A 14,972-nucleotide genomic window follows, 5' to 3' on the forward strand; every position below is an offset into this window, starting at 1 on the left:
ATAAATAAATAAAAATTAAAAAAAATTGAAGACCTGAACAGAAGAATGGATTTTAACCATCAGGTCTCTAGAAGAAAATAAAGTCCTTAATTTATAAGCATATCTAGCTTCTACGGTGTAAACCATAGCCAATTTCAAGCTATTAATGCGACATCACTGAATGAAGATTTGTTATGAGATGAAAGCAATCTGCTTTCAATTAGCTAGTACAAGCAAGCTCCAGCATGCCACTCCCTGTATCTATTAAAAAAAATTAATTTGTTATTAAAAACTTCCAGGAAAACTCCAGGCCCAGATGTCTTCACTAGTGAATTCTATCAAACATTCAAGGATGAAATAATACCAATTTTACAGACTCTTTCAGAAATTAGAGCAAGAGGTCTCCTCTTACATAATGAGGCTAGAATTACTCTGATACTAAACAAAAACATTACACAAAATCTAAGACCAATATAGCTCATGAACATAAATGCAAAAATTCTTTAAAAAATTTTGGCAAATTGAATCCAGCTATATATAAGAAGTATAATAAATGAGCTTTATCATGAGCTTGGTCATGACAATATAATTCAACATACTAACAGGATACAGGAGAAACATTATTACCATTTAAATAGATATATAAAAGGCATTTGATCTAAGACAATACCCACTTATGATAAAATTTCTTAGGAAATTTTGACTAGAAAGGAAGTTCCTCAGCCTGAAATAAGTCATCTATGAAAAAACTACAGCTGACATCATACTTAATAGTTAAAGACTGAACACTTTCTTCCTATTAAAGGAACAATGCAAGGAGGCCTGTTTTTACCACTGCTATTCAACAATGTGGGGCTTCTCTGGTAGTTCAGTGGTAAAGAATATCCTTGCCAAGCAAGAGTTGCAGGTTCAATCCCTGGGTCAGGAAGATACCCTGGAGAAGGAAATAGCAATCCACTCCAATATTGTTGCCTGGGAAATCCCATGGACAGAGAAGCCTGGTGGGCTACAGTCCATGGGGCCCCAAAGAGTTGGACACAACTTAGCAACTAAATCACCAAGCCAAGAATCTATATAAAGTTATTAGAACTAATAAGTGAATTTAGCATGGTCTTGTTGCAGCAAAAGCAGAAATGAGTGAACAGCCTTTAGCACATACTAGCCAAACAGGCCTGCAAGAGTTAAACAATCTTGGTTATTCTTTAGCTATTACTACTAACAAACATTTGCAGCTGGACTTGTCCTTCACAAAGCTAACTACTCTCTGAGTCCATATAGATTACACTCTACACATGGCATTCTCCTCCTCCAACACCCTGTTGTAGCATTCTGCATTTCAGAAAGAAGGTCACCGGTCAATAACTTCAGGGACACCAGATCAAACAGTAAATTTTTGGTTTTTACTGTAACAGTAAAATTTCAGTTTATTTTACCAGATTGGAAAATAAAAACACTTGCTGAGTTGCCTGATACCAGCTGTGACTGTTTTGAAACTTTGCAAAGAAAAAAAATGCAAGACTTTCATTTGGGATATAAAAATCTCTCTGATCCCCTAGAGAGAGGGGACATAGTTCTTGAGGCACTAGCCTGCTGTGTATTCCCCTTTGCCAGGCAAAGATAAAGCCATTTTTCTATTTCCTCCAAACTCTCTGCATTTTTTTTATTTGGCACCAGTGGACAGGGGGCCAAGATTTTGGCAACCATCTCAGGATAAAAGGTAGCTATATGTAAATCAAGTATATAGCTTAAATACTGGAAATAGACAATTAGAAGATGAAAACCTTAAATACCATTTGCGATGGTATATCAAAAAGAGTGAAGTCAGTAGGGATAAGTTTTAGGAAATACATGAAGACTTACACAGTGAAAACTACAATATACTGCTGAAAGTAATCATAGAAGAACCTGACAAATGACAAAGTATACCATGTTCATGTTTCAGAGAACTCAATACCGTCAAAGTGGCAATTCTCCCTAGGTCTGTATACTCAGTATAATTCCAATTAAGATCCCAGCTGGGTTTTGTGTATGTGTGAAAATTGACAGGCTGATCCTGAAATCTGTAAGGAAATGCACAGAATCTGTAGCAGTCGAAGCAACCTTGAAAAAGAATAGCAGAAGACTGGCAATGACTGACTTTGGGCCTTCCTATAAAGCTGTAGTAACCAAGACAGCATAGTATTGACGAAAGGATAGGAGAGGAAACACACAGTATGTGTGTCTGTCATTCTTGCTGTTCAGTTTGCATGTTTCATTCCTTGTGCCCCATGAGCACTAAATTCCAGTGGAGCCTGGAATGGGAGCTTAGCAAGACTCAAAGCAAGAAACTGGTAAGCTGGTTACTTTTACGATTGCTGATAGCCTGGAGAGGCCACCCTTTTGATTCCACCCAGAACTTACTTGCAACACATAGTCACATTCCAAGAAACACAAATGACCAAGAAATCCAACCACATCCTTTCTGACATACATTGCGCATGCGTGCTTAGTGCTCAGTCCTGTCCGACTCTTTGCCACCCTTTGGACTGTAGCCCCCAGGCTCCTCTGTTTATGGGATTCTCCAGGCAAGAATACTGGAGTGGGTTGCCATTTCCTCCACCAGGGGATCTTCCCAACCCAGGGACTGAACCTGCATCTCCTGTGGCTCCTGCATTGCAGGCAGATTCCTTACCCACTGAGCCATCAGGGACATATGTTACCTCCTTGTATTTGCCAACCACTTACTGTTGAAAATGATGACAAAGAAAAGATAGAATAACCTGCAGTTGCAATTCCATGCTGTATGTGTAGAATGTGCACATGCACGTGTACCAAAAAGTAACATAAAAACAGTTGAATGAGTTTTGTGTGACATTTCCACTGTTCTGTTAAGAAGTAAATAAATATGCATGTATGAGCTACAAAATGTGAATTATGCAATTTTGGTGATTTTGCATATGAGTCAAGTGCTCATGTATTTGCATTTAACACTGATATTGTAGAATACAGACTATAAAATTTATGGTAATAGTTAAAATTTTCAACTCTACTTAGAATGACATTAAATAATAAATAAAAAGCACAATGTCAAGGTCAACATCAGTGGTCATAAATGATATCAACAGCATGTAGATTTGATATGATGTGATGAAATGGCACTTTATCCTGTGATCTTCCTCTCCACACCCATAATCCCAGTTTAACCAAGAGGAAAACACAAGACAAATCTCAAATGGACAGTCATTCTACAAATACTTGGCTCATACTTATAAAGATCATCAAAATCAGTAAAAGTCTGAGAAACTGTCACAGCTAAGAGGAGCCTAAGGACATGACAACTCAAAGTATGTGGTATTCTGGATAGGATCCAGGAGTAAAAAATGGGCATTACCTAAAAAAAAAAAAAAATGTAACTTTGAATAAAGTATAGACTTTAGTTAATGATAATGTATCAATGTATCAATGCTGGTTCATTATTTACAACAAATGTATTATATTAATGTATAAGGTGGCTTCCCTGGTGGCTCAGTCAGTTAAGAATCCGCCTGCAATGTGGGACACCTGGGTTCAATCCCTGGGTCAGCAAGATCCCCTGGAGAAGGAAATGGCCACCCACTCCAGTATTCTTGCCTGGAGAATCCCATGGACAGAGGAGACTGGTGGTCTACAGTCCATGGGTCAGAAAGTGTCAGACACCACTGAGCGACTAAGCACAAAATGCTCCTTGGTACAGAGTATTTGGGAATTCTCAATAGTATCTTCTCAATTTCTCTGTAAATCAAAAACTTCTAAAAAATGAAGTCTATTTAAAAAATGTCAAAAGGGAGACCACAGGGGGAAAAGCTTTATATTTTAATACCTTTAATAGCACCTTTTTCCTTACTTTTTGAACAAAGGGTTCAAACAAAGGGACTGAAAAACAAAGGGTTGAACAAAGGGACTTGTATTGTCATTTTACACTGGGCACTGCAAATTACATAGCCTACCCAGCCTCTGTCCCTACCTCTGTCAACCAGACTTAGGGTTGATTTGGACCCTTTCGAGAGTCCAAGAGGCCAAGAGTGACTAAGGCTGTGAGAATTATGGGGTCCAGGAGGAAAGAATTCTGTGCTCTGAGCTCATCTGGATTCTGGGAAAGGCAGCAGCCACCAGTCTGGAAAGGCCCCCAGTCAGGCCAAATGGTGTTCCTAAGAGAGATCAAGGGATCTCTCACTCCACCCTAGTGGACAGTGTGGACTCAGCATCCTGGATCTGGAAGGGACCTTGTTCATTGTTCTACCACAGCCCCTGAGCCCACCTTTCAGGGAGAAGGAGGGGAACACAAAGGCATGGAGAAGGATAGAAGGCACCCAGCCCCCACAGCCCTCCAGCCAGTGACAGCCCAAGCCCTGCCCAGCCAAGAGCCCATTAACGCATCCTTCAGTCCAGGTCTGCACCTGCCTTCCCTCTCCCTGAGTGTCTCCCAGAAACCTGAGGTGCCACCCCACCTTTCCTCAGAGTCCCTTCCTTCTTTCTCTGGGCGTCTGTAGGTGTGTGTGTGTGTGTGTGTGTGTGTGTGTGTGTGTGTGTGTGTGTCTGGGCGTCTGTAGGGGTGTGTGTGTGTGTGTGTGTGTGTGTGTGTGTGTGTGTGTGTCTGGGCGTCTGTAGGGGTGTGTGTGTGTGTGTGTGTGTGTGTGTGTGTGTGTGTGTGTGTGTGTGTGTGTGTCCCTTCCTCATTTATCTGGACATCTGCAGTGTGTGTGTGTGTGTCCCGGTTCAATTAGGATGAAACCAGAAGCAGAAGAGAGGGGCTCCTGTCACTGCATTTCCCACCTGGCTATTCGCCCTGGGGTGGGGGTGGGGGAGGCAGGCCTGGGAGCCCCAGGCTGGACAGGGCCTGCTACAGCCCCAGGCAGCAAGTCTTGTGATCCAAGTACTGACATGGGTGTCATTAGGAAAGAATGAAGAGGCGGTAGCAGCAGGGGGAACCTCTGGGCTGGAGAGAACTGAATTCCTCAAGTCCATCTCCAGACAGATGGGCCCTGCAAAGGGAAACCAGACCTCCGTGGAGTCTGTGCTGGAGAGGGGCTCTGCAGGCAAGGGTCAGGGGGACTCTGTATCTGCCACACAAGGCAGTCCCACCAGGGAGCAGGAATCCCTGAACCAGAGACCTACCCTGGGCTTCCTCAGAGCTCCCAGAGAAAGGCCACGCCCCTGGAGACTGTTGTCATGGCAGCAGCTGGCAGGGGCTGACAGTCTTCCCCCTTGGCCTGCATGGCTGCCCTGCCCGCCTTCTGGGACCTTCAGCTCCTGCTCCCTGAAAAGGCCTCACCTTGACTGCGAGTAAACATGGCTACAGCTCACTGCCAAGTAGCAGTTCTACAAAGTTGTTAAAGGTTCAGTGTCTCATGTCACATAAAAGTGAAGTTGCTCAGTCAGGTCCGACTCTTTGCAACCCCATGGACTGTAGCCTACCACGCTCCTCCGTCCATGGAATTTTCCAGGCAAGAGTACTGGAGTGGGTTACCATTTCCTTCTCCAGGGGATCTTCCCGACCCAGGAATCGAACCCGGGTTTTCCGCATTGCAGGTAGACGCTTTACCATCTGAGCCACCAGGGAAGCATTACCAGGGTTTAAATCCCATCTCTGCTACTCACTGGGCTTCCCTGGTGGCTCAATGGTAAAGAATCCACCTGCCAATGCAGGAGACGCAGGTTCTATCCCTGGGTCAGGAAGATCCCCTGGAGAAGGAAATGGCAACCCACTCCAGTATTCTTGCCTGGAGAATCCCATGCACAGAGGAGCCTGGAGGACTACGGGCCATGGGGTTGCAAAAGAGTCAAACACGAAATGATTAAGTGACTAAACAACAACTGCTACTCACTATTATCTGTTTCTGTGGGAACAATTTGTAACCTCCCAGAGCCTGAGGCCTCTCACTTTCAGAATGGAGTTCCTTAGACTAAACTCTCACAGGACCCTAAATCAGCAGTATCAAATCAAATCCATGGGAAGAATTATTTCATCACCATGACCTTCCCTCCCCCCATATGCACCAAGAAGCAGACCACGTTCCTTTGTACCAAATGGTTGTCACCATGGCAGAACCCTCTTCACCTTATCCTCTCAAAGGAACCCCAAATGATCTATTGTCAGGAAGAGACTTAGAGCCAATACAAAGACACTGTCTTCATTCCTTCTTTCTGGTTCTAATTCCTCATACCTCCCTGTCTGCCTTCCATGTTTACCAAGTTCTCATTAAGGGTTAATCTATATTGGTTTGGGAGATTTCAGAGGCAACCATTAGCTTCTATCAGCTCTCCAGGCAAGAATATTAGAGTAGGTTGCCATTCCCTTCTCCAGGGGATCTTCCCAAGCCAGGGATTGAACACAAGTCTCCCACATTGCAGGTGGATTCTTCACTGTCTGAGTCACTAGGGAAGCCCTATCAGCAGCAGCAGAAGGTAAATCCACCCTAAGAAAGGAAAGGAGGGGGGTTGGCCTGGCAGGGCATACTCCTGGCTGCCATACCAAAAGGGAAAAGGAATTTTTTTTTCATTTGGAGTCAGAGCTCTTTGCTGAGGATCTCCCTTAGATCTTTTCTAAGCTTGCTGAAGTTATCATCCCATTTAGTACTAATAGTGTGCTATGAACTAATATTTTGTAGCTAATGTACTGAATCTGGATTCAAAGAATGAGGAAGTGAATCTTACAGGCAATATTTAACCCAGAAAAACACAAACTTCTGCACTTGGGTTAAAACTAAACTGATGGACTTCCCTGGTGGTACAGTGGATAAAGAATCTGCCTGCCAATGCAGGGGACATGGGTTTGATGTCTGGTCTGGGAAGATTCCACATGACACAGATCAACTAAGCCTGTGCACCACAACTACTGAAGCCCACATGAGGAGAGCTTCCACTCGACAACAGGAGAAGCCACCGCTATAAAAAGCCTGCACACTGCAACAAAGAATGGCCCACAATCACTGCAACTAGAGAAAGCCGACGTGCAAAAATGAAGACCCAGCTCAGTTAAAACTAAGTAAATAAATAAATAATCTCTTTAAAAAAATCTAAACTGATTTACAGAAGTGCATTAACAGGGATTGGGGGGGTTCTCAGCTGACTGCAACTTAAAGCGGATTCAATTGCGTGATATGGCATCCACGAAATCTACTACGATCTTAGGATGCATCTGTAGATATATCTCAGCTATTCCAGAATGAAGGATGTGGTCAAATCCCTCCATGTTACACCAGGAAGAATATTCAGTATTTTCAGACATTTATAAATTCAGGAGCATGTAGGATGAGTGACTGAACAAATATATCACATTAGAATGAGCCAAAATAACTTGGGAAATTAAACCGAACCAAAAAAACAAACAGTGAGAACGTTAACTGTTTAAAGATTAAATGAGATAGCATATGTGACAGTGCTTAGTGCAATGCCTGGCACACATGTTCAATTAATGTCAATAAAAAAGGATGATAATTAGTAGTATTATTAGTAGTATCATACTATCATTAGTTACTATTATTACAGTTAATACTTATAGAATGCTTTCTATCTGCTGGGCACTACTCCAGGTTCTTTACATATACTGACTCATTGATTCCTCTTACCAGTCCTATGAGGTAGGGACTAATTGTCTCCAATTTTGCAGATGAGGAAGTAGAGTCACAGAAAAGTCGAGAATATTGCACACTGTGTCTCACAGGTAGGCGGGGGAAAGAAGCAGAATGTTAACTTTTCCAGAGTCAGGCTGTCAAGAGTAAAAGGCACTTTAGTTATTTTATATGTCTTTTGTGGGCTTCTCAGGTGGTGCTAGTGGTCAAGAACCCACCTGTGGGTACAGGAGATGTAAGAGACTCGGGTTAGATTCCTGGGTGGGGAAGACCCCCTGGAGGAGGGCATGGCAACCCACTCCAGTATTCTTGCCTGGGAAATCCTGTGGACAGAGAAGCCTTGTGGGCTACAGTCCATGGGGTTGCAAAGAGTTGGACATAACTGAAACAACTTAGCACACAGGCACACACTTCTTTTCTAACACTCCAGAAGGGAGAACCAGGACCAATGCATGTAAATTACAGGAAGGCAGATTTCAGCTCAAAGTGGGGGGAGGGGGACACTGAATGATTAGAACTGTCTGAAATTTCAGTGGGGTGTCTTTTAAGCTAGTGAGTTCTCCATCACAGGATGTAAGGGGAAAAAAAGATAAATGAATAAATGAATGGGGTTCCTCTCGGAAAGAAACCATACTAATGATGAAGTCAACCCTTGGTGAAGTGGATAAAGGAAATTCTCTGGTGGTCCAGTGGTTAAAAATCTAGGCTTCCACTGCAGGGGGCAGATCCCTGGTCTGTGGGTTGGATCCCTGGTCCAGGAACTAAGATCCTGAAAGCTGTGTGACCTGGCAAAAATAGAATAAAGAAGGTATATTGAAACTTGGTTTAAAAGACACATATTGGGACTTCCCTGGTGGTCCAGTGGTTAAGAATTTGCCTGCCAATGCACAGGACACAGGTTCAATCCCTGGCCTGGGAAGATTCCACATGCCATGGAGCAACTAAGCCCATGTGCTTTAGAACCCATGCTCTGCAGCAAGAGAAGTCACTGCAGTGAGAAACCCTCATACCGCAACTAGAGAGTAGCCCCCGCTCAAAATAACGAAGACCCAGTACAGTCAAAAATAATAAAAAAATATATAAATTTTTAAAAATTAAAAAAAAGAGTCAGTTGAGTTGCCATTTTTTTTAAAGACATAAAAAAATCGAAAAGTAAAACAGTTATGGAAAGGACATAGAGGTGAATTAATATCTAGCTGTTTTGATGCTTCTCAACACAAAGTAAATTAGATGTTCAAGAAAGTGACTAAAAGCTCTTAAAATGGGAAATTCCACATATTAACCTCAGTTTGGAAACTTACTAGACCACCCAGGATCCTCACAGGTCAAAAGGCAGCCTACCCTGAAAGTGTAAAATACAGCGAGGAGAGGTAAAGTCGGCTCTCTGGAAGAAAGGGCATCTGCATGATAAAGAGGCATCTAGGTTGGTGTGAGATGCAGGTATGAAGTTGAAGATCATAAAACACCATTAGATCCAAAAACATATGCTTGTAATAACTCTGTTAGCATGATTTTAATCCTGCTACTGTGTGTGCAGTCCACAGAATTATTGCATAGTTTAATATGAATGTCCTCTGCACAGAATCTTTTTGGGTGTAGCAGTCCCAGGACCCAAATATCTGCTGATTTAATGAATTAATATAAATTGCCTCAACCAGCAACACCAAGACGTTGCTGTTCCAGAGATTGCTGGAGCAGATTGCTGTTCCAATCCAAAGATTGAGGTCCAGCAAATTCTTTCTTACTTCTATTATAATTACTGAATTGTATATATATGTAGAGTACATATATACATAGTACATATGTAATATGCAAATACATACATATATATATATATATATATATATATATATATATATATATATATATAATAATGCCATAGTGTTAGTCACTCAGTTGTGCCCGACTCTTTGAGACCCCATGGACTGCAGCCCACCAGGCTCCTCTGTCCATGAGATTTTCCAGGCAAGGATACTGGAGTGGGTTGCCATTTCCTTCTCCAGGCGATCTTCCCAACCCAGGGATCGAACCCAATGTCTCCTGCACTGCAGGCAGATTCTTTACCGACTGAGCTACAAGGGAAGCCCATTAATAATGCCATGTTCTCCATCAAAAATGCTCCCATTTCAGATAATCAATGTTTTCAAACTATTTGTACTTAGATGCACGAATGTGCATTCTAATTTATGAAAATCAAAGTACTCACTCTTTAGATTCATGTTCTTTACAAGCTTTAATTTATTCTAGAGTTCTAGAACTGAATGATTACCAATTTAGACTGGCACTTCTGTTTGTGATTTAGGTCTAGAGACTCAAAAAATCCCGAAGTCACGGAAAAGTGAAAGCTTATAATGACAAGACATGAGAATCATTTTGATAGAACCTAAACGGACATGAGTGAGTTATGGATGTGCATTAAAACTGGAAGAGGTGGCATATGATAGTGACCCATTAAAGAGAAACAGTCCAATTTCAGTGCAGGATCTGAACTGTAAGGGAAATAATGGGCCTTGGTAGCTGATAACAGGAGAATGAGAGAGAGAGGTGTTATCAAGGGAAGACACAGAGAGGAAGAGGCAATAACCCTCAAGACTGGATGCTGACTGTCTCTGGTAACCAAGAAAAGGCACATATAAACAAGAGAGGTGAGTGACGATGTCTAGTGTGTCGGGGGTCAAGAAATACCGGCTGGTTGCGGCAGCACGGCCGCCGGTCAAAGTGGTAACTGGGGATCTGAGCTCGGCGGTGACGCGCGGCCCTCACGTGACCAGAGCCCGTGTCTGCCCAAGTCCTTCTCGTCCCGGTCCTTTTTGCCTGTCCAGACACCATCTGCCTATCGCCCTTTGGACGAGGGGGAAAGCAGAAGAAAGTAAGTCCCCCTCGCCCTCTTAAATCGGTGTGAGTGTCGGTGCAACCTAGTAACCTCTGGGATTGGGATGGCACTGAGTCCAGGCGTTCTTCCTGCAAAACCCCGCCCCCGCGCCCCCATTTCGGTGCAAAAAATGGTGGTCTAGGGAGTGGGCTGGGGAGGTGAGTGGATCCCCCCGCCCGAGAAGACAACACGGGCACTGAGAACTAGTTTCTAAGCAGTCCTTCGCTTTCACTTCCCGCCTGCAAAGAAATGACGAGCGTTGCTGGGTAGGGGCGGGGTTGGGGGGAAGGACCAAGCTTTGAGATGGAGCGGGGTGAGCGGGAGGGCAATACGAGGGGGCGGCAGCCAGTGCCCAGAAAGGGGGCGTGTGTCAGTCTTTCCCTCCTCCCCGCCCCCTACCCTGTCTCGGCGTCTGTCTGCAGCTCCGCAGGTCACAGCGGGGCACCTGGAGGAGAGGCCGCCTCGGAACCAGCCGCCGGGAGAGGTCCAGGTAGGGGAAGAGGGGTGGGCAGCGGGCCGGCATGGGGTGCGAGGGAGGTTGCTGGAGGGAACCGGGTCCACGGCACCGCCGGCCCGCTCCGCCCCGATCCCTGCGGGAGAGGCCTGTGTGGCAAGGCCTGCCGGGAAAATGGTGGGCTTTCGGAAGGAGGGGGCGACAAGGTGGCGGGGGTTGGGAGGGGAACCAGACGCGGCGGGGTCCCGGGGGCCGGAAAGCCCCTCCGTCAGCGCAGGTTGAAGGACCCGGGCCCAGACTGGGGAAGAGGCAGGTATTGGAACTCGTGGGCGGGGTCTTAGTCCAGGCAGCGCGTATTGTGACTCGCCTCTGCCTTTCTTGTCTCCTCTGTATCACCGTGCTTTAAAAAAGACCATCCTGAACATGGAAAAAGCCTGCAAGGAGCCCGAGGAGCAGCCACAGAGCTCGCCCAAGGTAGATGAAGAGCGGCCTTCTGTGGAGCCGTCTCCCGAAAAGTCGTCTCCGGAGGAGCAGTCTTCCGAGGAGGCGTCCTCGGAGGAGGAGTTCTTTCCCGAGGAACTCCTTCCTGAGCTCCTTCCCGAGATGCTCGAGTCCGAGGAGCGCCCTCCTCAGGAGCGCCTGTCGAGGAAGGACCTTTTTGAGGCGCGCCCTCCCATGGAGCAGCCTCCTTGCGGCGTGGGCAAACACAAGCTAGAAGAGGGAAGCTTTAAGGAAAGGCTGGCCCGCTCCCGCCCGCAATTTAGAGGGGACATACACGGCAGAAATTTAAGCAACGAGGAGATGATAAAGGTAGCAGAGGAGATGGAAGAGATGAAGCGAGTACGAAACAAACTGATGATCATGCATTGGAAGGCCAGGCGGAACCGTCCTTATCCTATTTAATGTGTTCGGCCTTGAATTTTGTTTTGCCTGATGTATTATCACCTGAACTTTGCTTTTTCTTACATACCTTACAAGGTCTTCCTAATCTGAACTTTTTGTGTGGCTTTGAGGTATTTCTCTTTAACTGGCATAAAATTGCGTCTCACCCCCGTCTGCAAGACATCCTCTTTCAATCATGTCTTCTCTATTTGCATGGAAAGATGCACATTATATATTGTGGAGTGGAAAAAATCAATTTTCAAAAACTATATGTAGTATCACATTTTTGTAAAAAGTGTATATTTATATATTAATATGCAAAGAAAAAACTCAAAGTATATACTGCAGAGGTTTAACAGTGACTGTGTGGTAGGATAACAAGTGATTTGTTTTTCATTTTTGCTTCATCTGAATTTCTCATTTTCTCAAGATGAACACATTTTACATGTGTTACAATAAAAAAAAAAAGACAATACAATGGGAAAAACTGTAAAGCAATGAAAAAATTTGTGAATCATCTTATAAAGATAATTTGGCACTTAATAAATACTTTTCAGAACTTTAAAAAAGAAAAGTAAATCCCATGTGTTTTTTCTGAATCTCTTAGGCACAAATGTAAACCAGGTACTGTACTCACATTTGTTTAAGAGTATTGTTTTCCTACTTAAATAGGAATAAAATGATTTATGATTTATGATTTATTTATTACGGGGCCTCAGTGGAACCAAGTGAGGTAAAGGTCATGTGAGCTATATTTTTTCCCCTACTGGCACAGGCTGGACCCCATCCCGTCTAGATTCCCTTCGGATACTGGGGATAGTATCCAAAGGTCTTGTTTGCACCCACAAATCCTGTGCGATGCCAGGTAAGTGCTACATACTACTCCTGTCCTGCTATTTTCTTCCCTGGATACCGCCATGTCTGCTGGCTATAGCTGCCCCTTCTCCTGGGTCCTGCTCCTTCCGTGGCCCCCATCACAGCTGAGGTACCAGAGTTCTCCAGGTGCAAAGCTTTACTGATTGCTCTGGAGTTGCTCCAGGACCAAAGCTGAACCCTGTCTCTTAACAGATATGTGAAAGATGCCCCTACTCTAGCTTTAATATTACACCTATCCAGGTGGACACCATCCCAGTGCTGCTTAAAACCTCTGAGTCTTATGGAATTCTTAGCAAAATAGTCCTTATTTACTTTTCTCCTGAAAGCCTTTTCTCCATTGGATGCAAACATGAGTTCACCTGGGCTTGGAGAAAAATTTGTGAGCCAGACACAATGCTATGTGCCTAGAATTGGAACTCCCTCCACCCCCCCAAATCATCTGCAAGGATAACTATGGTTGTAATTGACCAATACTTGTCTTAGGGTGAATTCTCTCCCAGAGGCTTCTGGCAGGCCTGCCTTACTAATTCCTCTAACTTGCTCAGTATGTGTAAGTTAGAGGAAATTATGACTTAAGCTCAAGCTAGGATATCACCCATCTGCCGCACCCCACACAGACAAGAAACATGCAGAAGTACTTTGTAAGTCATTGAATTACTATGTATGTCTGTATCAGATATGATTTCTGTGTTAAACTTGTTTGTAAAAACTTAAAATTTTGTTTTATTGATTGCATTTACTCTAGAAACACAGACAGTGGTTAATAATTTCTCAGAATTGTAACCCAATCATGAACCTAGTCTGTCTGATGAACTATGTGAGCTTCAGTGTGTTCACATCTCTAGAAAGTGTAATTTGCAATGCCAAAGGGATCTGGGCGAGGTATTGTTTCCCCAAATTCAACAGTAAAATTTAAATATTTCAGGTGTCAGTGTTTCTCCTATAAAATAAGCAAGAGACCTGGGCTCTACCCCAGACCCACTAAATCTGCTTTTCTGTTTATAAGCACATAAGCTAGAAAGTCACTGCTAGCTGTATACAATATATTCCCAGTTTTAGTAAGGCTAAATTATGACATAAATACAAAGTAGAGATGATTATAAGAGAACTAAAGAGGTAAAAGCCTTGTCCAACCATATTTTTAAATAAGGAATTAAAAATAACCCCATCAATTTTACTGCATAAAATTTAATTTGGGGGGGGGCTTCCCTGGTGTCCGAGTAATTAAGCCTCCATGCTTCTAATGCCAGGGGGCATGGATTTGATCCCTGGTTGGAGAACTAAGATCCCACATGTGGCATGGCACAGGCAAAAATAGAAAGTTTAGATTTTTTGCAGCAAAGCACGACCATGTACAGAATAAATATGGCCTAAATAAATAAAAACCTGAGAGGTGACAAAAGAGCAAGATGCATTTTCTATGACTGACATTATGTAATGCCTTGCGCTACTTCCTTACAATATGAGTCAAGTACATCAAAAATATGTTCAAAGTTCTTTGGTAATCAGATCTCAAAGTGGTAAGCCAATACTGTGCCCTCGATTTTGCTTTTAATTTTTTCACTGTGTGATGTCATTTGGGGGACCTTCATGTCTCCAGACCATTCCTCACGATTATGGTAGCCTGATGGATGCTGATTGGGCTGGATTCTGGCTGGAGTGAGATGAGAGTCCAGCAACTCACCAGTTCTATACGACAGGATGAATCTAGCCTCCTGGGCAGGATGTGGAAGGGCTCCCCCAAGGCACACCCCTCTCCAGGGTGGTCTGACATTGGTTTCTCTGCTCCAGCCTGCAGCAGGCACCAGACTCTTCTAGGCTGAGGGCCAGACTGTCCTAGACATGCATACCTGGAAGACAACGACTGTCCCCATGGCAGGTCAGAGCACTTTGCCTGTCCTTCCTTGTCCCTCCCTTTTGGGGAACCTTTTATAGGGGAGGAGATAAAGCCCAAAGATTCCCAACTGGAAACACTGCTTGGGGTACTCACTGAGCAAACAGGTGTCTGGCCTGGGCCTAACCAGGTAACTTAGGGCTGAAGCAGAAGGGCCTGCCCCTTCTGTCAGAGTCCAGTGAAGCAGCCCTCCCCCCGCCATCCCGAAATGGAGTTAGACCTCAGCCAAGACCTCACCCATCCCTCTCCCACTCACCTTGCTCAGATTCCCAGAAGGGCCTCAGATGTGCCCTGGCCTGTTTGGGTGGTTCTGTGGTGACTTTAGGTCTGTGTGTGCTGGTGCGGCGCTTCTGATGTTTGCGTCAGCCCAGGCCCAGAGGTACAGGTGCCCTCAGGTAAAGGGAGCTTTAAAGGCCTGAGGTCTTT

General features: G+C 44.3%; 1 protein-coding gene across 1 annotated transcript; it reads left to right on the top strand.

The window, feature by feature from the left end:
- The first annotated feature begins 10,365 nt into the window (after positions 1-10,365).
- On the top strand, positions 10,366-12,350 carry TCEAL1 (transcription elongation factor A like 1). The gene is made up of 3 exons (XM_081566365.1): positions 10,366-10,437; positions 10,863-10,930; positions 11,306-12,350. The coding sequence occupies exon 3, from the start codon at positions 11,318-11,320 to the stop codon at positions 11,795-11,797; it is 480 nt and encodes a 159-aa protein (XP_081422491.1). The 5' UTR covers positions 10,366-10,437; positions 10,863-10,930; positions 11,306-11,317; the 3' UTR covers positions 11,798-12,350.
- Positions 12,351-14,972: the final 2,622 nt, after the last annotated feature.

This window comes from Giraffa tippelskirchi, chromosome X (genome assembly GCF_054371585.1).
Source record: "Giraffa tippelskirchi isolate mGirTip1 chromosome X, T2T-mGirTip1v1.2.pri, whole genome shotgun sequence".
Lineage (NCBI taxonomy): Eukaryota > Metazoa > Chordata > Mammalia > Artiodactyla > Giraffidae > Giraffa > Giraffa tippelskirchi.